General features: G+C 57.2%; 2 protein-coding genes and 1 long non-coding RNA gene across 14 annotated transcripts; 2 read left to right on the top strand and 1 right to left on the bottom strand.

The window, feature by feature from the left end:
• Positions 1 to 13: 13 nt before the first annotated feature.
• On the top strand, positions 14 to 5,286 carry Sirt6 (sirtuin 6). Of its 5 annotated transcripts, none has more exons than XM_063228825.1 (8): positions 14 to 169; positions 1,354 to 1,508; positions 2,348 to 2,530; positions 2,984 to 3,043; positions 3,535 to 3,630; positions 3,703 to 3,783; positions 4,396 to 4,519; positions 4,595 to 5,286. In XM_063228825.1, exons 1-8 carry the CDS (start codon positions 104 to 106, stop codon positions 4,907 to 4,909), a joined length of 1,080 nt encoding a protein of 359 aa, XP_063084895.1. In that variant the 5' UTR covers positions 14 to 103; the 3' UTR covers positions 4,910 to 5,286. The 5 variants fall into 5 exon arrangements, with proteins under 5 accessions (XP_063084895.1, XP_063084898.1, XP_063084900.1 ...); XM_063228828.1 differs by having other exon boundaries at positions 4,436 to 4,519; positions 4,595 to 4,782; XM_063228830.1 differs by having other exon boundaries at positions 1,354 to 1,481; positions 4,436 to 4,519; positions 4,595 to 4,782.
• Positions 5,287 to 5,747: 461 nt separating this feature from the next.
• Positions 5,748 to 13,129, bottom strand: Creb3l3 (cAMP responsive element binding protein 3 like 3). 8 transcript variants are annotated; one of them, XM_063228824.1, is made up of 10 exons: positions 13,001 to 13,129; positions 12,448 to 12,558; positions 12,062 to 12,188; positions 11,148 to 11,254; positions 9,688 to 9,828; positions 9,088 to 9,194; positions 7,488 to 7,556; positions 6,982 to 7,066; positions 6,695 to 6,791; positions 5,748 to 6,308 (listed from the first exon to the last, which is right to left on the bottom strand). In XM_063228824.1, the coding sequence occupies exons 1-10, from the start codon at positions 13,025 to 13,027 to the stop codon at positions 6,016 to 6,018; spliced, it is 1,164 nt and encodes a 387-aa protein (XP_063084894.1). In that variant the 5' UTR covers positions 13,028 to 13,129; the 3' UTR covers positions 5,748 to 6,015. The 8 variants fall into 8 exon arrangements, with proteins under 8 accessions (XP_063084894.1, XP_023418744.1, XP_013002928.1 ...); XM_023562976.2 differs by having other exon boundaries at positions 11,148 to 11,257; XM_013147474.3 differs by having other exon boundaries at positions 9,688 to 9,825; positions 12,062 to 12,323.
• Positions 13,130 to 18,130: 5,001 nt separating this feature from the next.
• On the top strand, positions 18,131 to 22,225 carry LOC134471060 (uncharacterized). The gene is made up of 2 exons (XR_010040410.1): positions 18,131 to 18,688; positions 21,485 to 22,225. It is a non-coding gene; the product is annotated as an uncharacterized LOC134471060 (long non-coding RNA).
• Positions 22,226 to 24,379: the final 2,154 nt, after the last annotated feature.

Raw genomic sequence — 24,379 nt, forward strand, 5'->3', positions numbered from 1 at the left:
GAGGGGGAGGAACACCGCTCCTCCTTCCGTCGCCGTCCCGACCCACTTCCGGCGGAACCAGCTTCAACAAGGGAAACTTTATTGTTCCCACTGAGCAGCGACGATGTCGGTGAACTACGCGGCGGGGCTGTCGCCCTATGCCGATAAAGGAAAGTGTGGGCTCCCCGAGGTGAGTGCGGCGGGGAATCCCCCGAGGGTCGCCTCCACGTCCACGGGCAGAGCAGGGCTGAGGACAGAAACCGGGGCATTGTGGGAATATCAGGAGGCACTTGAGCTGGGCAATGGGAGGGACTTCCCGGAGAGCGGGGCGCAGGAGGCGACACCCTGGAGCGCCCTGCACGGGGCTTGCCCGGGTTTGGGGTCCCCTACCTGGGGCCGCGAGGGGGATCCGGGTGGGGAACAGACTGATGGCCTGATGGGGAGGAGAAGGATGCAGTCCCAGTACGGGACAGAGATGCCAGAGCCTGGACACGGTGTGTCACCAAGGTCCTTCCAGCCGCTAGGATGGGGAAGCTTTTAGAGCTCTCAGTGCTAACAGAGCGGGCTGCAGCACACATGCCATGGACTCCCCATCCCTGCCCCAGAGCCTGGACACAGTGTGTCACCAAGGTCCTTCCAGCCGCTAGGATGGGGAAGCTTTTAGAGCTCTCAGTGCTAACAGAGCGGGCTGCAGCACACGTGCCATGGGCTCCCCATCCCTGCCCCAGGAGGAGAGGTGCAAGAGACTGTCCCCTCCCCACGGTGGGGCCTGGAGCAAGTCGCCTCCCTCCCAGGTCTCCGTCTCCCATCTTGGCCTGCCAGTGTTACTCACTTTATTCCACAAATATTTCTTAAGCACCTACTGAAGCCCGGGCATGATCCAAGTGGAGAGGTGCAGGCAGCAAAAACAGGCTAAATCCCTCCTCAGTGGGTGAGGAAGAGGAGAGGTTCATTAAAACCAGGTGGTGACATTTGAGCCATAATCTAAAGGAGGAGACAGCCATGGCTAGATCTGGGGAAGGAACGTTCCAGGTGGAGCACATGCCCTGTGCAAAGGCCCTGGGGCAGCATGGAGCCCAGTATGGTAGAGGAGCAGTGAGCAGGCTGTGTGGCTGCAGCAGAGGGAACAAGGGCAGAGAGGAGGAGGGGAGGGGGGGGCAGGCGGTCATACAGGCCCCTTTGGGCTGCAAGAGGACTTGGGCTTCAGTGGGAGCCATGGAGGGCTGAGGGCAGAGGGCAGAAGAGAGCCATAAGGACAAGCTGCCTTTTCCTGTCCATTCTCCTCCCTGGGCAAGGTGAAAACGGGCAGGCCATGGCCCGTGGCCTTGTCACCCGGGAGACATGTTTGGCCCCTCCATTCCTGTCTTCCGGCAGATCTTTGACCCCCCGGAGGAGCTGGATCAGAAGGTGTGGGAGCTGGCCCGGCTGATCTGGGAGTCATCCAATGTGGTGTTCCACACGGGTGCTGGCATCAGTACTGCCTCAGGCATCCCTGACTTCAGGTCTGTGAGCACCGAGGGGAAACTGAGGTGGGCCCACCTTCCTGCTCCTGGAGGAGCAGAGCTCACCCCAGTGCCTTTTGTCTGCCCCTGGTACTAGGGATGGGGAAGACCCATCCATGAAGTTACAGCCAATATCCTACTTCCCTTACTGGCCAGAACCTGGTCACTTGGTCTGAACCTAACTCCAAGGAATGCTGGGAAAACCTGATCACATCTTGCCTAGTGCAAGGAATGTTGGGAACACCTGGTCACCTGATCTCACCTAGTGGCACAGCATGCTGGGAAATGTAGTCTGTAGATAAACAGGCCGGCCACATACTTGGATTCTGTTCTATAGGGAAACTCAGTATCAGGAACAGTTAAAGTCACGCAGACCTACGTTTTTCCTTTAGGAGTTGGTTTCAGGCGAGTGGCTTTACCTTTGGGAATTATTTCCTCATCCCTAAATGAGGGGCATGAGGCCATATACTGATTGAAATCCCCAGTGTAACAGCCTATGTTAGACAACAGTTGTTGAAAAGCAAGGGTTTTGCCGGGCGTGGGGGCGCACCCCTGTAATCCGAGCACTCCAGAGGCTGAGGCAGGAGGATCGCCAAGGGCTCAAGGCCAGCCTGAGCTACATAGTGAGACCCCGTCTCACAAAACCAAAACCCAAAACAAAACCCCAGCAGCAGTAACCAAGTGTTTGTTGAGTGACTGACTGACGCTCACCTGCACATGTACCCTGTCTCCTGTCTCTCTGCGACCCCCAATCTCTAATTCTCTTTCGTCTCCCATTGTGCCTGTGTCTCCTCCTCTTTCTGTCGCCCTGTCTGTGGCTCTCCCGTTCCGTGCCGTCTCTCCCGCCCTCCACCCGTGGCCACCAGGGGCCCCCACGGCGTGTGGACCATGGAGGAGCGCGGCCTGGCGCCCAGGTTCGACACCACCTTCGAGAGCGCGCGGCCCACCCGCACGCACATGGCGCTGGTGCAGCTGGAGCGCGTGGGGCTGCTGAGGTTCCTGGTCAGCCAGAACGTGGACGGGCTGCACGTGCGCTCGGGCTTCCCCAGGTACCGCCCCCGCCCCCCATTGAGCCTCGGGGTTCCCTGCGCCCCGAGCTCCAGCTCCAGCCAGACTTTAAAATTTGAAGACAAGGTCTTGTTCAGTTACTAAGTTTTCCAGGCTGGACTTGAATTCAGGACCTTCCTGCCTCAGCCTCCCAGAGAACTGGGATAATGACTGGCCTGTGCCTATCATTGTTAGTATCTGTCTGTTTTGATTTTATGTTGATTGTCAGTGAGGAACAAGGGTGGTTTTTGTTTTTGTTTTTTTTTACACCCAGCGGGAGGGCGGGAAGCCAGGGCCTCCTGCAGGCTGGGCAGGTGATGACCCTGGAGCTGCCCACAGAGGGGGAGGGGAGGAGGGGGAGGGGAGGAGGGGGAGGGGAGGAGGGGGAGGGGAGGAGGGGGAGGAGAGGAGGGGGAGGAGCGGGGTCACCGCTCACTCCCCTGCCTGCCCCGCAGGGACAAACTCGCTGAGCTACATGGGAACATGTTCGTAGAAGAATGTGCCAAGTGTAAGAGGTGAGTGTCTTGTTGGGGAGGCGGGGTGCTCGGCACCTGACCCTGAGGTCTGTCACCTGCACAGGCCAAGCAGTGTCCCCAAGTCCCAGGGGCGTGAGGAGGAAGGCCCAGGGAGGAGGCAGAATCCAGCCTGTTGGCCGGGGACCCAGGACTGGGGCGTCTCCTGGGGCCAAGTCATGGTGCCTGCAGGGCCAGGCCCTCGGAAAATTCTGGGGTGACCCTTCTTCCCTTCCTCCCCGGCCCTGGTGGTGGCCGCAGCCCTGGCCCTAAATCACCAAGTCGCCCTGGTGGGCTCGAACTGGGGATCCTCCTGCCTCAGCCTTCTGCGATGCTGGGATTATCGGCCTCTGCACCTGGCTATTCTCTCCCCTCTCGAGAGGACCGAAGGCCAGCCTGGCTGCACAGTGAGACCCTGTCTCAGAAAGACGGAAGAGTGAAAGCCCACAGGTGGCCCGCGCAGGACTCACTGACCCTTCTCCTCTCTGACGCAGGCAGTATGTCCGGGATACGGTCGTGGGGACCATGGGCCTCAAGGCCACTGGCCGGTTCTGCACCGTGGCCAAGGCACGGGGGCTGCGGGCTTGCCGGTGAGTGACCGTCCCCAAGGCCCAGGCCCCCGTGGGGCTGAGGACCCACTCACCCTGGACTCTCCTCTGCAGCGGGGAGCTGAGAGACACCATCCTGGACTGGGAGGACTCGCTGCCCGAGCGGGACCTGGCTCTCGCCGACGAGGCCAGCAGGTCTGACGTCCTTGTTTGGGCCCACGATCGGGTTGTGGGACGGACCAGAGGACGGGCAGCCCAAGCTGACCAGCTCGCAGGGCGAGGGATGGGCTCGGAGGCTGGGTGAGGAAGGCTCCCTAACCCGGGGTGTACACACGGCTGTCATCCCAGCACTCTGGGAGGCTGAGGCAGGAGGATGGCAAGTTCAAGCCCAGCCTGGGCAGTGACTGAGACCCTGTCTCAAAAAGATAAAGATGGCCGGAGATGTAACTCAGTGCAAAGGCCCCGGGTCCATCCCGGCACTACCAAAAAAATTAAAAAGCAAGAAAAAAAGTTAAGAAAATTTCCTTGGAGGGGAAGGTCCAGCCTCCGTCCCCGCCCATGACCCTGGGCGGGTGTCCCCAGCAGGGATTTAGGCCGCCACAGTGATTTTCTGGGCCAGGATTCAGCTCAGCCGGTCAAGTGCTTGCCTGGTCCTGAGTTCGATTGCGGGCAGCCAAGGTCCACTGCTCTTTCTGGGCTCTCGGTAGGGGCAGTGCCCAGGCCTCAGCTGGACCCCAGGGCTACCGCTGGTGTTGGCAGGGGGACAGGGCCTTGGCACCCAGCCCCTGTCCTCTGCCCTGTCCCCAGGAACGCGGACCTGTCCGTCACCCTGGGCACCTCCCTGCAGATCCGGCCCAGCGGGAACCTGCCCCTGGCCACCAAGCGCCGAGGTGGCCGCCTGGTCATCGTGAACCTGCAGCCCACCAAGCATGTAGGTGCCCGGAGCCACCCCTGCCCCGCCCGGTGCCCCCACCCCCTGCCCCGTGCTGACCCTCCCACCCCGCAGGACCGCCAGGCCGACCTGCGCATCCACGGCTACGTGGACGACGTGATGGCCGGGCTCATGCGGCATCTGGGGCTGGACATCCCCTCCTGGCACGGGCCCCGCGTGGTGGAGCGGGCGCTGCCCCCGCTGCCCCGGCCACCTGCACCCAAGCTGGAGCCCAAAGATGACAGCGACACAGAGCCCACGGCCCAGCTCAACGGCTGTGCATCTGCCCTGCCCAAGCCCCAGCCTCGCAGCCCCAAAGCGGAGCGGCCCGACAGCCCGGCCTCCCACCCGCCCCCCAAAAGGCTGAAGGCCGAGGTGGGGCCCAGCTGACCAGCCGGCGGGGGCGGGGCGGGGTGTTCTCTAGGAACTGTGCGTACTTTGCCCTGCCGGTGTCACCTGGGACATGGCTTTGTCCCGGGGCCCTCAGGTGCTGGCTCCTCTGACTCTGGGCCGTGCAGTGGGGCCCGGGAAGCAGCCCCCCAGAAGCTGCCGACCCCGCCCTCTGACTCAGGACTGGCCGGGAGGGTGGCTGGGCCCCCCTGGCTTCCAGCCCCCGAGGGACTGGGTTCCCTCGTGCCCGGGCCCCCTCCCTCCTCTCTTATCTCAAAGCCACCTCCACAGACCCTCCAGAGGGGAGCCCAGGGGCCTGCGCCCCACTTTCCGAGGGCTCCCCCAAGCCACCAGCACAATAAAAGCATCCGAATGCATTAGAGTGCCCCGCGTGGCCAGGCGGGGTGGCTCACGCCGGCAGTCCCTCAGCCCTCAGGAGGCTGAGGCAGGAGGATGGCAGTTCCAGGTCAGCCTGGGGGCTGAGCAACTTAGATCCTGCAACAACAAAAGACGAGAGGCCGGGGCTGCAGCTCAGTGCAGAGGCCCTGGTTCCGTCCCCAGGGTGGGTCCTGGGTCCACACGTGCCCAGGCTGTGCACCCCGCTGTGTGAGGGGGGACCCCAACAGCTGCCACAGCAGCAGCTCCCCTGAGGGCCCTGTCCCTCCCCAGCTGTGTCCTTGGGTCCTCCCACGAGTTCTGCCTCATGGGTCCCCTAGGGTCCCTGGATCCATCCACTGCCACCCCAACAAGGACAGGGGACCTGGCCCTGCCCCTTGTTTGGGGAGACCGGGGAACCCCAAAGTCCTCTTCACCCCTCTCCCCTCCCCAGCTGGCCGTGTTCTGTCAAAATACTTTATTGAAACACAAGCAAAGTCTTAGAAAAGGGGGTGTTGGTGGCTGTGGCCACACCAGCGTCCAAGAGGTTCACGGGGTACTGGGGGACATTGGGGTCTCTTGGGGTGCTTCTCACACTTGGTCCTTTGAGGTCTGTTTTAGGGGTCTCCCTCGGTCCTGGGAGCAGCTGTGAACTCTCTGGCCTCACGCTGCCAAGGTCCATTGCATCCATGCCAGGACCCCAAAGCGCCCAGACCAGGTCCCGGGGGTGCTCAGAGCTCCTCCCCTGCCGCCTCCAGCCCCGAGCGCCCCGGGCTCGGCACCGGCTCGGGTACTGCCCAATCCAGCACGGTGGCCTGGCCCAGCTCGTCCGTCGTGTTGTCCAGAGCCAGGCTTGAGTTGTCCAGTTCTTTTGTGGCGTTGCCCCCCCAGTCTGGCCCCAGGCTGCCTGGGGACCCCTGGTGGGGTGCGGCATCTGGCTGGGAGCTTGGGGTGTCAGGGCCTGGTGCAACGTCCCCGGGGGCCACACGCGAAGCCTCCTGATTGTGCAGCGTCCTGGAGAAGACTGAGCAGGGTGCAGGGATCAGGAGGGTGGGTGAGGCCTTTGTTCCAGCCCTGGAAAGCTCAGGAATCGCTTTCCCAGGGGTCTCCTGCACCCCCGGGACTAACAGTGCTGAGGAAATTTGTTTTTAACTCTGAGGGTTGAACCACAGCCTTTGCACTGAGCTTCAGCCCCTAACCTTGTTGTTTTTTTTTTTTTTTTTTTTTTTTCTTTTTTATCAGTACCAGGGATTGAACTCATGACCACCTGCTTGCAAGGCAGGCGCTTATGCTGCTGAGCTAAATCCCCAGCCCCCTTAACCTTGTTTTTCATTGAGCCAGGGTCTTGCTAAGTTGCCCAGGGAGGGCTGGCGCTTGGCACCCGAGTGCCGCGATGCCGGACCCACCCACCTCGTACTGCCGCGAAGTCCCCGGGGCGCTCAGCTTTGCTGAAGGCGAAGGGGCTGATGGAGGGCAGGATGATGAGGGCACAGGACAGGAGCAGCACCTGGAGGGGACAGGCCAGGGTGCGTCACCCCAGCATCCCCCCCCCAGCTTGCTTAGCACCCAGGAGGGAAACTGAGGCCCAGGAAACCAGAGGACCAAGCTGGACTGAAAGTTTCTGCTGCCCTCGGGTGGCAGCACGGTGACCCCCATGCTGAGACCAGAGCCCCCCACCGTGCCGGCCAGGGACTCACGGCGATGCAGGTGCCCGTCTGGGCAGACTTGCTGGTGGACTGCACCACCAGCGCCTGCAGCTTCTTCAGCTGCTCCAAGAGGGACCTGGGAGGAAGCGGAGGCCACGGCCGTCACTGCAGAGCCCCGGCTGACCTGGCACAGCCACCCTCCTGCCTCAGCCTCCTGAGTGCCGCAATGACAGGCCTCCTCCCCACCCCGCTGTGAACGTGGACTACACAGGTGCAGCTCTCTCATCCACGTGACAGAGTGAGGAGCGGCCCCCGACACTCCTTGCTGCCAGCCTCCGCCTGTGGCATACAGTCCTTACCACCTTCTCCCCAGTGAACTCTTACACACCCGTCAAGGCCCCTCATCCAAATCCCTTTCTCTCCCTGCCTGCCTCCTTTAGAGACAGACACCCCATTCCCTCCTCTTACCTGGCCCCGAGCCCGTCACCCCCTCTCCTGCGGGACACCCGGGCTGCTCCCCTGGCCCCACCCTTGGCCCGGGCTGTACCCACACTCACAGATTCTGTTTCTCCAAATGTAGGACTTTCCTCTGCAGCTCCTGGTTCTGGGCGGTGCATGCGGACATGCTGCAGGGACAGTGACATTCAGATGGCATCTGCCATGCCGTGACCCCGCTATGCCCACTCTGCAGCCAGAGGACCCACGGGCAGCGGCAGGCAGGCACTTGTCCAAAGCCACCCGGTGGGCTTTGACGGGACCAGGACTTTGTATTCAGTTTTATTTTCCCGGGATCGGGTCTTGCTGGGTTGTTACCCAGGCTGACTCCCATCTCCTGGGCTCCAGCCACCCTGCCTCAGCCTCCTGAGTCCCTGGGGTGACAGGCATGTGGGTGGCTGTGCGGGGCCAGGACCAAAGCCAGATCTGTCGGTTTCTGGGTCCCCCTCTCCCCTGGGGAGAGGGCCCGTCGAGGTGGAGCCCCAAGATTAGGAACGGGTGACTGGGGCTTAGAGGAGACCACATCCTGGCACTCTCTCCCTCAGACTTTGGGCGACTTCCATTTCTGGCCTCAGCCCCCTCATCTGTAAAATGGGGGTGCAGCTGGATGTGGTGTGCGCCTGTCATCCCAGCACTCGGGAGGCTGAGGCAGGAGGATCTTAAGTTTGAGCCCAGCCTGTGCAACTCAGCAACTTAGGGAGGCCCTATCTCAAAAAATAAAAAGAGTTGGGAGACATAGCTCAGGGGCAACATCCTTGTCTAGAATGTACAAGGATCTGGGTTCAAGCAGAATATATATATATATATATATATATATATATATATATATATAAAAGAAAAGAAGGGGAAAAAATCAGTGAATTAAGAAAATACAGTTGGGGGCCAGGTACATATCAGTGGCCACAGTGCCCGCCTAGCAAGTGCAGGGTCCTGAGTTCGATTCCTGGTACCCAAAAAAAGAAAGCAAGAGACGAGATAACTAGGAATAATTTTGCATGAATGAATTTGAACGGACAACATCCCAGGAAACAATGACAGGTGTAAACCAACTTGGGGAGAAATAGAAAACCCCAGTACCCCAGCACAGGGAGCTGAGGCAGGAGGATTGCTGCGAATTCGAGACCAGCCTGGGCCTCAAAGTGAGCTCAAGGCCGGCCTGCCCTGCACGGTGAGATCCTGCATCAACAAGACAAACAAAAACAGGAACCCCAACAGGGCTGCACCCCTGAATAAAGTCATCCTCCGGTCACAATGAGCACTGCCCTCTGGTGTTTTATTATGGCTCGGTTGTAGGACTTGAACTCATGACTTTCCCACGGAGCTCCATCCCCAGCCCTTTGTTGGTTTTTCATTTTAAAACAGGGTCTCGCTAAATTGCCGAGGCTGGGCTGCAACCTGAGATCTTCCTGCCTCAGCCTCCTGGAGGGCTGGCATGACCAGCAGTGTGCCATAGCTTTTTTTTTGACTAGGACTCGAACTCAGGACCTGGCGCTTGCCGGGCAGGCGCTGTGCCGCTGAGCTACGGCCCGGGCCGGGGCACCACATCTTCATCCAGGGCAGAAAGCGCCCCGAGGCCCCCCGAGGCACTGCGAGGCCAGCCAGTCTCGCCGCAGGCGCTCTCCGGGCCTCCCTCCCCAGGCGTGGGGTGCGGTCCCCGCTTACCGCGTCTCCAGGCCATCAATATATTCCTTCTTCTTCTTCCTGCTTTCCTGGGCCGACTGCTTGTTGCGGATTTTGCGGCGGATCTTTTTCAGCACACGCTCCTCGTACTGTGCGGTGACATAGAGTCTCTTTAAGTTCCCCAAGACGGGCTCGAACCTGCATCCTCCTGCCTCAGCCTCCCGAGTGCCCGGATGACAGGCCTGCCGCTGGTCCCCCCCCCCCATCATATAAAGTTAGTAACTGCCGCCTCCTTGGCCTCGGTGCTGCGGCACCACCGTGTGGCCCTCCCTAGGCTCGGCGCCTTTCCACGCCTGCCCGTCAGGATTGTCAGTCTGCAAACGCCATCGCAAAACAGCCTTGGTGGCGCTGCCTGCGGTCCTGTCATCCAGCACTCGGGAGGCTGAGGCGGGAGGATCGCAAATTCGAACACAGCCTGAGCAGCTCAGCTACGTAGCAACGCCCTGTGCTGTGAGTTCTGGGTTGAATTTAGGGGGACCCCGTTTTCTGGCTGGAGAGACAGTGTCATAAGTGTCAGTGAGGGCGGACTCAGGGCGGACCCCACCTTGAGGGAAAGCTGGGGCCAGAGTGCCCCCGGCGCACCTTGGTGAGGGGCAGCTGCGTGGGCAGGGTGACCCCCTCCTTGGCCAGCAGCTTCTTCTCGTCCTCCGTCAGCACCAGCTCCTGGCAGTGGCCGTGCCCGGGTCGCAGGAGGTGGGCAGCGGGCAGGTGTGGCTGCTGCTGCTGTGGAAAAACCAGGAGAATCACGTGGGATTCAGGGGCCGAGCGAGAGCCCAGGCCAGCGGGGAGGCGGCGAATCTGAGCAGTGGCCGATCCACCGGCCGTGGAATCGCCTGGCCTCTGACCCTGCCGGCCGTCTGCTTCCTAGAACTGGACCTGCAGAGTCTCCCAGGGACAGGGGAGATAGGTGCAACAGTCGCCCACAAAAATCACTGACAGCTGTTTCCTGAGCACCTACTATGTGCCAGGCACTGTTCCAGGCTGGTGCACAGCCCAGTAAGAGAGGAAAAGGAGGCAAACAGAGAGCAGGATGGGCAGGCGTGGCCCGTCCATGCCACGGGCCAGAGGGAAGAGGGGGAGAAGGAGGAGATGGAGGAGGAGATGGAGGAGGAGGAGATGGAGGAGGAGGAGATGGAGGAGGAGGAGATGGAGGAGGAGGAGGAGAAGATGGAGGAGGAGGAGGAGAAGATGGAGGAGGAAAAGATGGAGGAGATGGAGGAGGAGGAGGAGATGGAGGAGATGGAGGAGGAGATGGAGCAGGACACCTTGTCCTGAGGTGGGCGGTCACCGAGATGCCGGGTTGGGTTAGGGAATGAAAGTGCTGCCGGGCGTGGTGGCACTCTCCGTCCTCCCAGTGGTGCTCCCCGTCCTCCCAGTGGCGCTCCTCGTGCTCCCAGTGGCGCTCCCCGTGGTGCTCCCCGTCCTCCCAGTGGCGCTCCCCGTGCTCCCAGCGCTCGGGAGGCTGAGGCAGGAGGGCTGCTGAGAATTAGAGAGCAGCCCGGACTACACAGGGAGACCGTGTCTCGAAGGAGAAAAAGAAAAGACAACAAAGAAGAAACAAAAGTGAAGAAGGCGAAGAAGAGGAAGAGGAAGAGGAGGAAGACCAGAAGGCACGAGGACGGGGCAGGGCACAGAGGCGCACACCTGTCACCTGGTCCCGGGGGAGGCTGAGGCAGGAGCGTGCCAGGTTCCAGGCCAGCCGGGGCGACCTGACTCAGGCACTTAGCGAGACCCTGGCTCAAAACAGAGTAGGGAGCGCTGGCTGGGCAGGTCGCGAGGCCGCCCGTCCCCAGCTCAGCATCTGAATACGGGGGTCAGCCGCGCCGGGCCGCGCACGGCTTCTGTCTTTAGTGTGTGTTGAGGCAGGCTCTCGCTGTGCAGCCCAGGCTGGCCTCGAACTCGCAGCCACCCTCCTGCCTCAGCCTCCAGCAGGGGACGGTCATGGCCGAGAGCTGGAGCCCACGGCCTCTCTGTCACCCTGGGCCGCCCTGTCCCCCTCCTGCTGAGGCCGCCCGCCCAGTGCGGGCCCGGTCAGCGCTCACCGGGTCCCCGCTGCCCCCGGCCAGCAGCAGCTCCTTCACGGTCAGGTTGAAGCGGGAGGGCGAGCCGGCCTGCTGCTCGGGGTAGAGGCCGCCTGCACCCCACATGTCTGCTGGGAAAGAAGGGGTCAAGAGGGGAGGGGTCAGGCGGAGGACCGCAGCCCGGCCTCTGCCTCAGTTTCCCCTCGCGGTGAGACAGAACTTAAATTCATCCTGGTGCATCTCAGTCTGTCCCCCATAGTCAAAAATACTGCAGGACATGAGGGCTGGACGTAGTGGTGCCCACAGGTCACTCTAGCATCCCGGGAGGCTGAGGCAGGAGGGTAGGAAGCTGGAACCCAGCCTGGGCCCCTTGGCGACCTAGATTCGCCCCCAGCACCCGGCACACAGTGGGCTCGCAGCCTCTGAGCCACACGCGGCCGGGAGGCCTCAGCTCCAGTCCGCCAGGGAGGAGCTGGGTGACGTCCACCCGTAAGTGACTGCCCCTCTCTGGGTCTCTGTGTCACCCACTGTCCAGTAAAAAGCCCCTGAGAGAAGGGACAAAGGACACCAGCGGCCACACAGCTCCCCTGGGGTGCCGATCAATGTCCCTGGAGTAAATCATTATCGATCTGCCATCTGATACAGCCCGAACCCCAGCCCTGGGTCGGCCTGAGGCCCGGACACCCCGTGATATGTTGTCCTTTATGGTTTCCTCTTTTGAGGTGCTGGGGATGGAGCCCAGGGCCTTCATTTAGAGCCAGAGTCTCAAGAAGCTGCTAAGTTGCCCAGGCTGGGCTTGAATTGGGGATTTCTCCTGCCTCAGCCTCCCCAGGACTTGGGGTGATAGGTGTGACCAGCTCGGTTCTCGCTTAACCTCACCGGCCTCTGTCACCCCATCTTTGGGATGGCCCCTCCATCTGTCCCCGGGGACTCACCCAGGTCTATGGCCACGGAGGCTTCGGGGGGCACCAGTGTCCGCGGGGGTCCTGGGGGGCCGGGGAGGTGGGCAGGACAGCAGCCGGCCGGGGTGGTGCCCGGGGCCCCGCCGTGTGGGGGGCTGTCCTGGGGGTCGGAGGGCAGGTCGTCAGAGATGCCACTATCGCTGGCCGCGGGGGACCAGGTGGGGGAGCTGGGGGCTGAGTCCGGGGGGCCCAGGATGGCGCTCAGGAAGTCCTCGGAGTCAGAGCCGGGCAGCGCCTGCTGGGGCGGACAGAGGGCCGGAGTGAGGGGCTGTGTGGCCCGGGGCGAGGCGCTGGCTGTCTCTGAGCCTCCATTCCCCCCACAGGGACAGCCAGGGGTCCCCAGGGCCCAGCGGGCTCACCGGGTCCTCGGGCAGCCCCACATGCCGCAGGATGCCATCCTGCCGGTCGAAGAGGAGGTCCAGCAGCTCCAGGCTGTCCATGGGGCCCACGGCACAGGCGGGTGACGCCATCTGGGACCGGGAGAGAAGGGGTGAGGCCCCCCCTGCAGCTGTGCCTGCTGGGGTGGGGGTGGGGCAGGAGCCCGGCTGCTCATTTTCTTTCTTTCATGATTATTTGCAGCCCCGGGGATGAAGTCCAGAGCCTCCCCAGGGCTCCTCCCCCAGCCCTTGTCTAGTTTTTAAATTCTGAGACAGGGTCTCGCTCAGTCACCAAATTGCCCAGGCTGCGCTACAACTCGGGACCCTCCTGCCTCAGCCTCCCAGAGCGCAGGGATGACAGGCGTGCGGGGCCACACCGAGGGCAGGCTTCATTGCAATAGCTAGAGAGAGGGAGGGCAGCATGAGCCACCCGCTCCTGCCTGCTCTACCCGGCCTCAGTTTCCCACCTGTGTCTCGGGGCCACAGCACCACCTCACGGGTCCCCCTTCCGCAGGACCCCCCCAACAGGGCTCACCTTGCCAGCCGCTAAAACCCCATTCATGGGCCCAGCAGGCCACGTCCGCTGAGGTCCCCTGGGTGGCCGTCGCTTGTCTCTGTGCCCGGGCCACCACCCCTAAAAGATGCTGAAATAGGTGCCCTGGAAAACCCAGCCCGGCCCCGGGTGCTGATTGGTGGACAGGTTTGACGGACAGCGTGAAGGGCCAGTCACCAGGGGCGCACGGGGGAGGGGGTGGGAAGACAGTTATCGGGGCGTTTTGTGCTTTGGCAGCTGAACCGGGCAAAGGCCAAAGTCTGGGTGTCTCAGCGCTGCCATGACCTGTCCCCTACTTTCGGAGACTGTCGTTCTCAGTGTCCCCGGATGTTGGGTTCTGCAGAGCCCAGGTTCCCTACAACGGTCCTGTCAACTCCCAGAACAGGATGCAGAAAACTTGGTCTCTCAGCCTGGAGCTCCTTGCTGGCACCTGTGCTGGTGACAACCTCCAGTCCACACTCCGGGATGTGCTCAGCCGTCGCCCTCCTTGTGTCCCCCTTTGCCCTATCCCTGCAATCAATTTCTTCCCAAAGCATCTGTCATTCATTTAGTCAACAAATATTTATTGAGCTACCTGTTTCCTGCCCCAGGGCCTTTGCACTTGCCAGCTCCTCTACCCGGAACCACCCTCCCTCCCCTTCTCTCTGCATCAGGATGGTGATGGATTCGGAAATGTTTCCCGTTTAATGAATCAAAAAATAGCTGCAGAGCCACGTCTCCTGTCCCCAGCAAAGGAGCCTCTGTGCCCACCCTCTTCGTCATGTCAGGGCTTTTGTTGAAGCCTCAACTATTTGCAGTTTTTTTCTTCATTTGCTTTTAGTCTTCCCTCATTCTCATCCCCTGGGATGTGAGCACCCTGTGGGCTGGGATTGAACCTCTCTCTCTCTCTCTCTCTCTCTCTCTCTCTCTCTCTCTCTTTCTGAAACAGTCTCCTTAGGTAGCCCATCCTGGACTCGAACTCGTGACAACCCTCCTGCCTCAGCCTCCCTCAGCTCCCTCAGCTTATGTGTGTAAATTCCCCAAAGGCCCTTGGGCCTCAGTTTGGCGCCCTTGGGCCTCAGTTTGGCGCTCCTGGGAGGAAGTGGGACCTTTAAGAGGCGGGGCCTGTGAAGGAAGTGAGGTCACTGGGGGCGTGGCCTCAGGGGACCATTAGGAACAACACCCCCCCCCTTCAGCTCTTTGCTTTCAGGCCATCAAGAGGCTGTAGCTCCTTCCTAACCTGTGCTCCCACAGGCTCAAATGTAACAGGGCTGACAGGCTGTGGGGTGAGACCTCCAAAATGGAGCCACGATGTGCCGTGACCCTTGATGATCTCAGGTATTTGTAGCAGTAATAGCAAGAAACCTAGCCGACACCACCTTATCCTCGTTATCCAGTGCTCCATAGAGGGGGCATGATTCTGCCCCAGGACCTTTGCACTTGCTGGGCTCCCAATCTTGGACACTCTCTCCTGGATCTCCCTGTGGCCGACGCCTTTTAGCCACAAATCTCTGCTCAGACTCAACTCCCTATTTATTTTCTGCTTCCAAATTTAAGAAAAAAAATTTCCAATCTGATTTTATCCATTCATTTTTTAAACATTTGATTTATTGATTTATTTTGGTACGTACAATCAAACACAGGACCTTGCACTTGCCAGACAGGTGCCGTACCCCCTCAGTTATTGGTACCCCCAGTCTGCTATGGGTACATTTTAGACAAACATGATGATGGCATTCATCACAGAGGGTTTGTCTCTGTCGTGGTGTAACTTCCCCTGCCCCGTCCTCCTCTCACACTGATGAAAGCTTTGTTTCCACGTTTTCCTTCTTTTCTCGTTTTTCCCTTCTCTCCCTCCGCCCTCTCCCTGGTTCCCCTCCCCCATTTGAATATTTTCTCCCTGCTTCCCAATATCCACCATATATTTTGGTCCCTATTTACACTTTTTGCTTCTTACACCAGAGAAACACTGCAGCGTCTACACGTGTCGGATTCAGTCACTTAAGAGTACGGACTCAAGGTGCGTCTACTATCCTGGGCGTGTCTCGAGCTTTTCCTTCTTCATGGCTGAGTAGTACTCCACCAGGTACAAGAACCACATTGTTATCCATTCACCGGTTGTTTCAATTTGCGTGTCTTGAATGACCAGCGACGTGGAACATTTGTCATATATTTATTTGCTGCTTGTGTTTCTTCATCTGAGAAGTATTTATGCATCTCAGATGCCTGTTTTCGGATGAGGTGTTTAAATTTGGGGAGTCGGATTTTTTTATATGTTCTAGATGTTGGTCCTTTGTCTGAGGTCCAGCTGGCTAACATTTGTCCCTGAACTGTGGCCTGTCTCTTCCCTCTGTGGTTTCTCTTGCTATGTAAAAGCTTTTTAACCAGAGGAGATCCCAGTGGTTGATTCTCGGTGACAGCTCCTGTGCAGTCTGAGTTGTATTTATCAAGTCTCTGCCTACACCAATGTCTTCAAGAGTTTTACGACTCTGTCTTCCAGCAGGTTGAATGTTTGATTTTTTTATCTATGTACTTTTGGCATCAGGATTTGAATGCGGGGCCTCACGCTTGCCAGGCAGGCGCTGTGCCACTGAGCTACATCCCCGGCCCCAATATCTCTGTTTTAATAGCGAGATGCTCCATCCATTTTGACTTTAGCTTAGTGCATAATGAAAGATATTTGACTCCAATTTTTAAAAAACCACTCAGCTTCCTTAGGAAGCCCTCCCTGACCGCCTGACCAGGTAGCAGGTGACACACATCTGCAATCCCAGGACTTGGGAGGCTGAGGCAGGAGGATCACTGGGAGTTGGAGGCCAGCCTGGGCGACATAGCAAGACCCTATCTAAAAAAAAAAAAAAGAAAGAAAGAAAGAAAAAAAAGCACAAAAATCCCAAGCAGAGAAATGAGAGTGGGCTTTTTGTTCCCCCAAGTCAGGCCGTTCCTTGTTTGGTTTTGTTTTTGAGACAGGATATAGTTCTGGCTGGCCTTGAGCTCACTTTCTGACCCAGGCTGGTCTGGAACTTGCAAGGATCCTCCTGCCTCAGCCTCCCGAGCGCTGGGATTATAGTGAACCACACCTGGCAGAGACAGAAGGAGACTCTGTGTGCCTCAGCCCCTCTCCAGAGCCAGGCCTGCTATATAGCAGCCATCTATTAATACTTTTCTTTCTTGTCGGTACCAGGGATCGAACTCACGACCACGTGCTTGCAAGGCAGGCCCTTATGCTGCTGAGCTAAATCCCCAGACCCTTTCTATTAGTACTTGTAGAAGGAAAGGTCAAATGTGCATAAATATAACTTCAAACAGGGGTCCATGGAGAAACCATGACCCTTAGGGCTACTTCTGGACCACCTCTTGTGTTTATAAATAAAACTTTATTGTCACATAGACGTGATCCTCTGTATCTGCACTGATCGATATGAGATTTATTTATCCATGTATTTGCAGTGCTGGGGATGGAACCCAGGGCCTCCTGGAAGCCAGGCCAGTGCTGGACCCTGAGCTGCACCCCTAATCCTGCATTTTCTGTGTTGAGACAGATTCCTGTTAATTTGCCCAAGCTGGGTTCAAACTGGAGATCTTCCGTCTCAGCCTCCCAAGGAGCTGGGGTCACATTATGTTTTGTTTTTTTATTTGTTTTTGATCCTTCGCTTGCTTGCGTGTTTTCAAGACAGGATCTCAGTACGTAGTTTAGGCTGGCCTTTAAATTTCTGGAGAGCCCAGGCGGGGCTTGAACTCACAGAGATCCTCCTGCCTCAGCCTCGCAAGTGCTGTGCTTGGAGGCGTGCAGCACCACCGCTGGCACTGCGGTCATGTTTGAGGCCACTGTACCTGGTTTATACCTGATACTTCGGTTGCACAAGGTAGGGCAGAGCAGACCTGGGTTCAAATCCGAGCCCTGCTGCTTGTACAACTGTGTGCAAATGACTTGGCTACCTCAGTTTCCTTATCTGTAAAGCGGAAGAAGAATCCATCTCACCAGCCCATTCAACTTGTCAAGCACCAGGCTGGGCACGGTGGGCGCAGGTATCCCAGCACTCGGGAGGCTGAGGCAGGGAGCTCGCCTCGAGTTTGAGGCCAGCCTGGGCTCCACAGAGCGTTTGAGTTCAGCATGGAATACATAACGAATCCTCGGCACTGTAAGATCAAAAGGAAAAACCTGAGCCAGGCCGAGGGACACGCCCCGTCACGGCACTCTGGGAGGCCCAGGCAGGCGGGCTGCAAGTTTGAATCCAGCCTGGGGAACTTAGTGACTTAGGGAGACCCGGGCTCAAAATAAAGCATAGAGCCAGCCAGGATGGTGCTCAGTGTGAGGCCCTGGATTCAACCCCCAGTGCCAAAAAGGAAAAGAAGAGGGGAAGAGCCAGGAGAGAAAACAGGGATGGACATGGGTTTATCTAGTGGCCAAGTGAAGGCCCAGGGAGACAAAGGAGAGGGCCCAGGAACAGTGTGTAGAGCCCAGGGAACAGCCAGCGCGGCGGCCCCGAGGCTGAAGGAACATGGAGCAGTAGCCATGGGCTGGAGTGGAATGAACCGGGCAGGAAGGTGACCTCATCCTGGGGGCGAGGCTGGGTTGGGCGTGCCAGCTGGGCTGAGGTTTTTAAGCAGGCTGGAACTCCTGTGAGACCTGGCATGGACACCCTGTGTTTTTTGTTTGTTTGTTTGTTTTCTTTTGGTTCCGTGTGGTTTTTCTGAGGCTGGATCTCCAGAGGTAGTTCAGCCCTTGAACTCACTGTGTAGTCCAGGCTGCGATCCTCCCGCCTCAGCCTCCGGAGTGCTGGGGTGACAGGCGTGCACCACCACACCCAGGGACACTGTGTTCTTTAAGTCCATGTCTACAGCCCACAGCAAGATGACTTCCCCCGGAGAGTCCCCACCCTCCCTGTCTAGCCAGCCTCTCCAGGATTGCTTTATGGCTGGTGGGTCCAAGGGTCACAGCGACACCTCTCAGCAGGAAGAGGAGGACTGAGTCCCCACTTCCCTTCATCCCTCATCCTCTGGATTCTTTTCCAGATCTATTTCGGGGGGGGGGGAGACATTCCCTTGGGATGTAGCTCCATGTGAAGGCCTGGGGTTGGATCGCCAGAACTGTGGCTGCTTGGGAAACGGAAGGAGTCCGAAGATTTTTTTTTTTGTTTTTGTTTTTGTTTTTTGTCTTTTTGAGACGGGGTCTTATCGTGCAATTCAGGCTGGCCTTGGGCTCACTTTGTAGCCCAGGCTAGTGTCGAACTCGCAACGATCCTCCTGCTTCAGCCTCCCGAGTGCTAGATGCAGCCCAGAGCCTCCCAGTGAGGGCAAGTGCCCGCAGCTCAGCCGCAGCCCCACCCACACCCCCAGCCCCTAGCGGAAGTCTTTCCATGCAAATTAGGATGACGTCAGTCACTTCACATTCATTGGCTACCAGGATGATGACGAAGGTGGTAGGGCGTGGCCTGGCGGCACACACCTGTCATCCTAGTTTGTCTGCACAAAAAATAAAGAGGAACCTAAACCCCAGCCCTAGCTCAGCAGCAATGTGCACAAAGCTCGTCCGGAGAGAGTTTCTCTTCTCCGTTTCCCCAGCTGCAGAAGGCGGGGGCTGAGCTGAAGGTTACATCAGACCCCTGCCGGCAGCAAACACGGAAGTTAATGTTTAACCCTCGGAAATCAGACGCGCTGGTGGCCGCCCCAGGCTGTTAAAGATGCCAGGTCGGAATGATCCCTCTCCCTGCAACCTGGGGTCCACGCAGGAGGAAGGGGGGCTCTGCTGAGGAAGAACTGAGCAGAGAAGGATGCATGGCCGGGCACGCTGGCACACACCTGTCCTCCCAGACTCTGGGAGGCTGAGGCAGGAGGATCTCGATTTCAAGAAGGGAAGTAAATTTTTGATAGGCTTACAGTTTGCATGCTGTGAGCACACACACATGCGAACTGCCTCCTGCCTTTCCTGTTCCTTGCCATGGGTGAGCTCCTAGGCCAATGCCCAATCAAAGCCAGGGCGGGTGTTTACTGAGCACCTACTGCATGCCAGGCTGGTGTGTGAGTGGATGCCTTCAATCCTCCAAGCCCCAGTGAGTGCGGGATATTTTCTCTGCTGTTTGTTTTCACTGAGTCTGTGTGGTCCAGGCTTGACCTTGAACTCCCAGGATTCCCCTGCCTGGGCCTCACAAGAGCTAGGGTTACAGGCGGGCCCCACTGTGCCCGGCTTCTCCGCCTCTTTTAGGTTCAACGTGTACAGGAAATAGTGAACCCTGTGGACGATAAAACACACCTGCTCTGCGAAACCGGTGTTGATCTGAGCCCGTGGTCAACAAACGTTTTCTGGAAAGTTGGAGAAAGTAAATATTTTCAGCTTAGCAGACTGAAGAGCAGTCAAATATTCAGCCCTGCTGTTACAGAGCAGAGACAGCCTGGGATAGTATGCAAATGGTTACACGGAGCTGTGTGCCAATAAAACTTTATTTACAGACATGAATTTGCATTTTTTATGGTATTGGGAATTGGACCCATGCTAGGCAAATGCTGTACCCTTGGGGTACATCCCTTCCTTGTTCCTGTTTTGTTTTGTTGGCAGGGTCTTGCTATGTAGTTCAGACTGGCCTTGAACTCACTATGTATAGTCCAGCCTCGTTTTGAACTCAAGGTGATCCTCCTGCCTCAGCCTCCTAGGAGAATGCTAGGATGACAGGCATGAGCCACCAAGCTCGGCTTCATCCTGTCCAAATGTGTTCTGAGTCATGAGCTCACTCAACTGTCCAATTTGCAATCCTTCTGCTTCAGCCTCCCAAATGCCAGGATGACAGGTGTGCGCCACCATGCCAAGGTCGCTTCCAGATCTTTTGAGCTAAACATGCACAGGATTCCTGTTAATGACAGGGCTGTCCTTACACATGCTCCTGTTTAAACAGTTTGAAAACAAACACTGTAAGCCGGGGGGGGGGGGGGGGGGGAGGAGAACGTGGTTCAGTGGTTGAGCACTTGCCTAGAATTCAAGGCCCCGAGTTGGATCCCCAGGATTGCAAAACAAATAAATAAATGTACAAATAGTAAACAGTACCACAGAGATTAGAAATATAAAGGAGCAGAGCGTGGACTGCTGCAATTTTTTGTTTTGTTTTATTTTCGGAGACAGGGTCTGGCTAAGATGGCCATGCTGAACCTGAAAGAGACCCTCCTGCCTCAGCCTCCCCAGGAACTGGGATTTCCATGGGACGCTACCGCGGCCAGCTGCTGCAGCATTTTCTGCTCTATCTGATTGGGGGGAGCCCACATGTGCCTGGGAAGCCCCACAGGCTCCTTACAGGCCACGCCCCCAGTGACTCACAGACTCCCGCTAAGCCCCACCCCTTAAAGGTACCAACACCTCCCGGCAGCACCAAGCTGGCGGGGGGGTGGGGGGGGGCGGCAAGCCTTTAGAACAGGAGCTTTGGAGTACACTTTAGATTCAAATTATAACTAGGTGCTGCCTGACCTAAATAAATAAATAAATAATATATATATATATATATCTGCCAGACCAGCGAGAGGTCCTGGGTTCAATTTCTGGTACCCAAAAAATAATCAAAAGATGCTGAATACCTCAGCCTGGGCTTGAAGTTGCAGTCCTCCTATCTCAGCCTCCCTGAGTGCTACTTTTATATTTTTTTAAATTTTTTACATTTTTAAAGGTTTACAACAACAGAAAATTCATTTCATGATTTATTCACAGGAAGACTGTATATGACATTCACATTTCGGTCTGTGTGTGTGCGCTGTACGTGCTAGGGACTGAACATTCTACCAGTCAGCCTCTCCCCCACAGCCCCGAAGAAAGATTTCTTCACACGCACGATCCTTTGCCAGACGGGGCAGCACGGGAAAGTCTGCACAGAGACGGTAGCGTTATGGCTCTTTAGGGAAGACGCTTCGGTGCCTGCCCGCGAGCCCTGCTCTGTGGGAGGCTGAGCCAGGAGGGTTGCAAAGTTTGAGCCCAGCCCAGCAACTTCTTCGCAACTCAGTGAGATCTTATCTCAAAAAAATGAAATACAATGAAATGAAAGGGCTGGGGGCGTAGCTCAGTGCAAAGGTCCAGGGTTCCAACCCCAGTACCTGGGGTGGGGACGGCAGTGGAATTTGCTAGCTGACGCCCGAATTTTTCCACCTCTCCAAGCCTCCACCTCTGGAGTGTGGCAGGGGTCCCCCAGGTGCAGACCTAGACTCCCCCACCCCACTCCTAACCCTGGACCGGCGGGCCTATCACTCAGCTCCTTGGGCCCTCTAGCGGCTGCCTCTGGCTACTGCAGCCCCGGCTTCCCGCCCTTGCAAACTTTACCCCGAGCTCTGCGGGGTCCGCGACCCACGACCCCCAACCCGCTTCTTCACCCTGTGTCCCTCTCGCTGAGCGTCGTGGCACACGCCTGTCATCCCAGCACTCCGGAGGCTGAGGCAGGAGGATTGCTGTGAGTTCAAGGCCAGCCCGGGCTACACAGTGAGCCCCCAATCTAATTCCTTTCATTTCCCTCCCAGCCGAGCTGATCGAGCTTCGTGGGCAGAGCCGGAAGACCCAGCCTCGGCCCCAGCCATGACTCAGGTCATGAGACGAAGTTACAACACCCAAGAGGAGCTGCAGAAGTTGCACGGAGCTGCGTGACCTCTGCGGACTCGCACATCCTGTTCCCTGCTTGGCGCTTCCCACATTCCTTCCTCCCTCTGAGTACTGAAGCACCTGGTTTCATCCTCCTGCCTCAGCCTCCCAGAGTACCCCGGTGACAGGGCCTGCACCACTCTGCCTGGCTAGCCCATGTTTTTTTAATGAAATATCCTTATCTTCCTGATTGTGCTCTTTGCTTCGTTCAATCCAGACCCTGGATAGATGTTTGTTGAATGAATATTTATAAGTTAGTGCACTATTGAGCACTCACTGTGTAGTCCAGGCTGGTCTCGAACTCACAATGATCCTCCTGCCTCAGCCTCCCAAGTGCTGGGATGACAGGCGTGCAGTAGCTGTGTCCTCTGTTCCAGGGTTACAGGGGTCCACCACCACACACACAGACTTGGCACATTTTTTTTGGTACCAGGATTTGAACTCAGGACCTCACACTTGCCAGGCAGGCGCTGTGCCACTGAGCCACACCCTCGGCATGTCACGTTTTGAAGTTGAGTCTGCATTATTTACTGTTCCACTTTCTTAAGTCTAGACCACAAATTGCCATGCTATGACCTAGCACTTGTTCATGAAAATAAAGTTTTATTGGCACACACCACAAACACTGGGTCGGTGTCGGGGGAAGCTGCTGTCCTAGTTTGCTAACTGAGCCCAGGGGCGCCGGGCCGCAAAGCAGGTCAGACTCACTGCCTGGCGCTTTACCCCTGCCCAACTGCTGACCCTTGATCTAGAGACAAACAAAACAACTCAAAACAAACCAACCAACAAAGCAAGCAAAGATCCAGGACCTTATTTAGAGCATTTGCCAAATTCCAGGTATGAACGCCCCCTCCTGCACCCGCTTCTCAGGGTGAACTTGGCACGAATGCCCCAAGGGGGGAGACGGAGCTTAGCACCACCCGATGCATCTCAGGGGCACTGGGGGGGGACAGAACCGATCACGGAACACAGGGGCTGCTTCACCTTAGGCTGGTGGCCATCCCCGGCTCCTTTTTATCTTTTATTTTGAGACAGAATCTCCCTAAGTCGCCCAGGCTGGCCTTGAATTGGAGATCCTCCTGCCTCAGCCTCCTCAGTGGCTGGGATAACAGATGTGCGCCACCAAGCGTGGCTGTTTTGATTTGATTTTTCCTAACAGCTCTCCACAGCCATTCCTAAGGTTTTAACGATGGGCTCTGGCCTGCGAGGAGCAGCAGCTGGCCACACAGCTGGGCTGAAGTCCTGTCTGTGTCCTGGCTGCTGTCCGGGACGTGGTGTGCCAGTCCGGGCCGTTTTAATCACTCTCAGGGGAGGGAGGAAGCCAAGCTTGTTTGCTGGAGCTCGAACCTCCATGAAATGTGTGATGGGGCTGGGCATGATGGCAAGGGCCAGTCACCCCAGCACCCTGGAAGCTGAGGCAGGAGGATCACCACGAATCCAAGGCTAGATTGCAATCCAGAAGGAGACTCTGTGTCAAAAACAACCAGACTTGACAAAAGTCATTTTGACCCAGACATGGGGCACAAACCTGTCCTCCCAGCACTAGGGAGGCTGAGGCAGGAGGATCGCTGCAAGTTCAAGGCCAGCCTGGGCTACACAGTGAGCTCAAACCTGGTCTGAACCATACAGTACAACCCTCCCTCAAAGAAAAACAAAGCAGGGCTGGGGATTTAGCTCAGCAGCACAAGCACCTGCTTGGCAGGGCAAGGTCGTGAGTTGACTCCCTGGTACCGAAAAAAAAATTGAATATGTTTTTAAAAGTTATGAAAACATACATAACATAAAATTTCTTTTATTCTTTTTTCTTTTTAACTGGGGTCTCGCTACACAGTTCAGGCTGGCCTTGAACTCACTGTGTAGCCCAGGTAACCCAGGCCACAATCTCTCTCTGTCTCTGTCTCTGTCTCTGTCTCTCTCTCTCTTTCTCTCTGCCTCTGTTTCTCTCTCTATTTCAGTATTGGGATTGAACCCAAGGCTTCCCACTGAGCTGCAGGGCATTTCCAGCCCTTTGGAGACAGGGTCTCACTAAATTGCCCAAACTGGGCTCAAATTTGTGATCGTCCCGCCTCAGCCTCCCAAGGCATGGGCCACCAGGCCCAGCAACTTTCAATCCTTTTAGGCAAATAACCAAGGGTAAAATTACTGGGTCACATGGCAATTTTATTTTTAATTTTTTGAGAAACATCCCATTATCCTTTCTGAAACTTTGAAACTTGGAATAATTTTTGGCTTTCATAAAAGTCGCAAACATAGGGCCCGGGGATTTAGCTTAGCACCTGCCTGGCAAGCGCAAGCTCATGAGTTCGGTCCCTGGTACCACAAAACAAAACAAAACAAAACAAAACACAGGACGTCTCTTGCCAGGTTGCTGGGTACTAAAGACAGGACTAAATTGATTTCCAAAGTGGCCCAGTCTGACTGGGCGTGGTGGCGCACACTTGTAATCCCAGCACTTGGGAGGCTGAGGCAGGAGGCTCTCTATGATTTCAAGGCCAACCAGAGCTATGTAGTGAATTCTAATCCAGTCTGGACTACATAGCAAGACCTTATTTGGGCGGGGGGGACACCTGAGTAAATAAAAAAAGCAAAATGGCGTGGTCCTCCGTTCTGGCAGTTACCCTGTTGGCCAGGTGAGAGAGATAACGCTGTCTTTCCAGATAGAATGCTCGCTTGCAACAGGGCACACTCTGTGCCCGAGTAAGATAAAGGTCACCTTGGATGGAAACTATCAAGAAAGCAATTAGGTAGCTCGCTGACACTGGTGCCTCGGGAACCGG

The sequence above is a fragment of the Cavia porcellus genome, unplaced genomic scaffold, assembly GCF_034190915.1.
Source record: "Cavia porcellus strain 051 isolate PalLab524CR breed Dunkin Hartley unplaced genomic scaffold, mCavPor4.1 scaffold_17, whole genome shotgun sequence".
Taxonomy (NCBI): domain Eukaryota; kingdom Metazoa; phylum Chordata; class Mammalia; order Rodentia; family Caviidae; genus Cavia; species Cavia porcellus.

Coding starts and splice junctions, on each gene's coding strand:
- Sirt6 (XM_063228825.1), top strand. CDS start 104: ATGTCGGTGAACTACGCGGCGGGGCTGTCGCCCTATGCCGATAAAGGA. Junction 1,509..2,347: donor AGCACCGAGGGGAAACTGAG/GTGGGCCCACCT, acceptor CGTGGCCACCAG/GGGCCCCCACGGCGTGTGGA. Junction 3,784..4,395: donor CTCGCCGACGAGGCCAGCAG/GTCTGACGTCCT, acceptor CCCTGTCCCCAG/GAACGCGGACCTGTCCGTCA.
- Creb3l3 (XM_013147455.3), bottom strand. CDS start 13,027: ATGAATGGGGTTTTAGCGGCTGGCAAG. Junction 7,067..7,487: donor CATTTGGAGAAACAGAATCT/GTGAGTGTGGGT, acceptor GCTTCCTCCCAG/GTCCCTCTTGGAGCAGCTGA. Junction 6,309..6,694: donor GGACTTCGCGGCAGTACGAG/GTGGGTGGGTCC, acceptor CACCCTGCTCAG/TCTTCTCCAGGACGCTGCAC.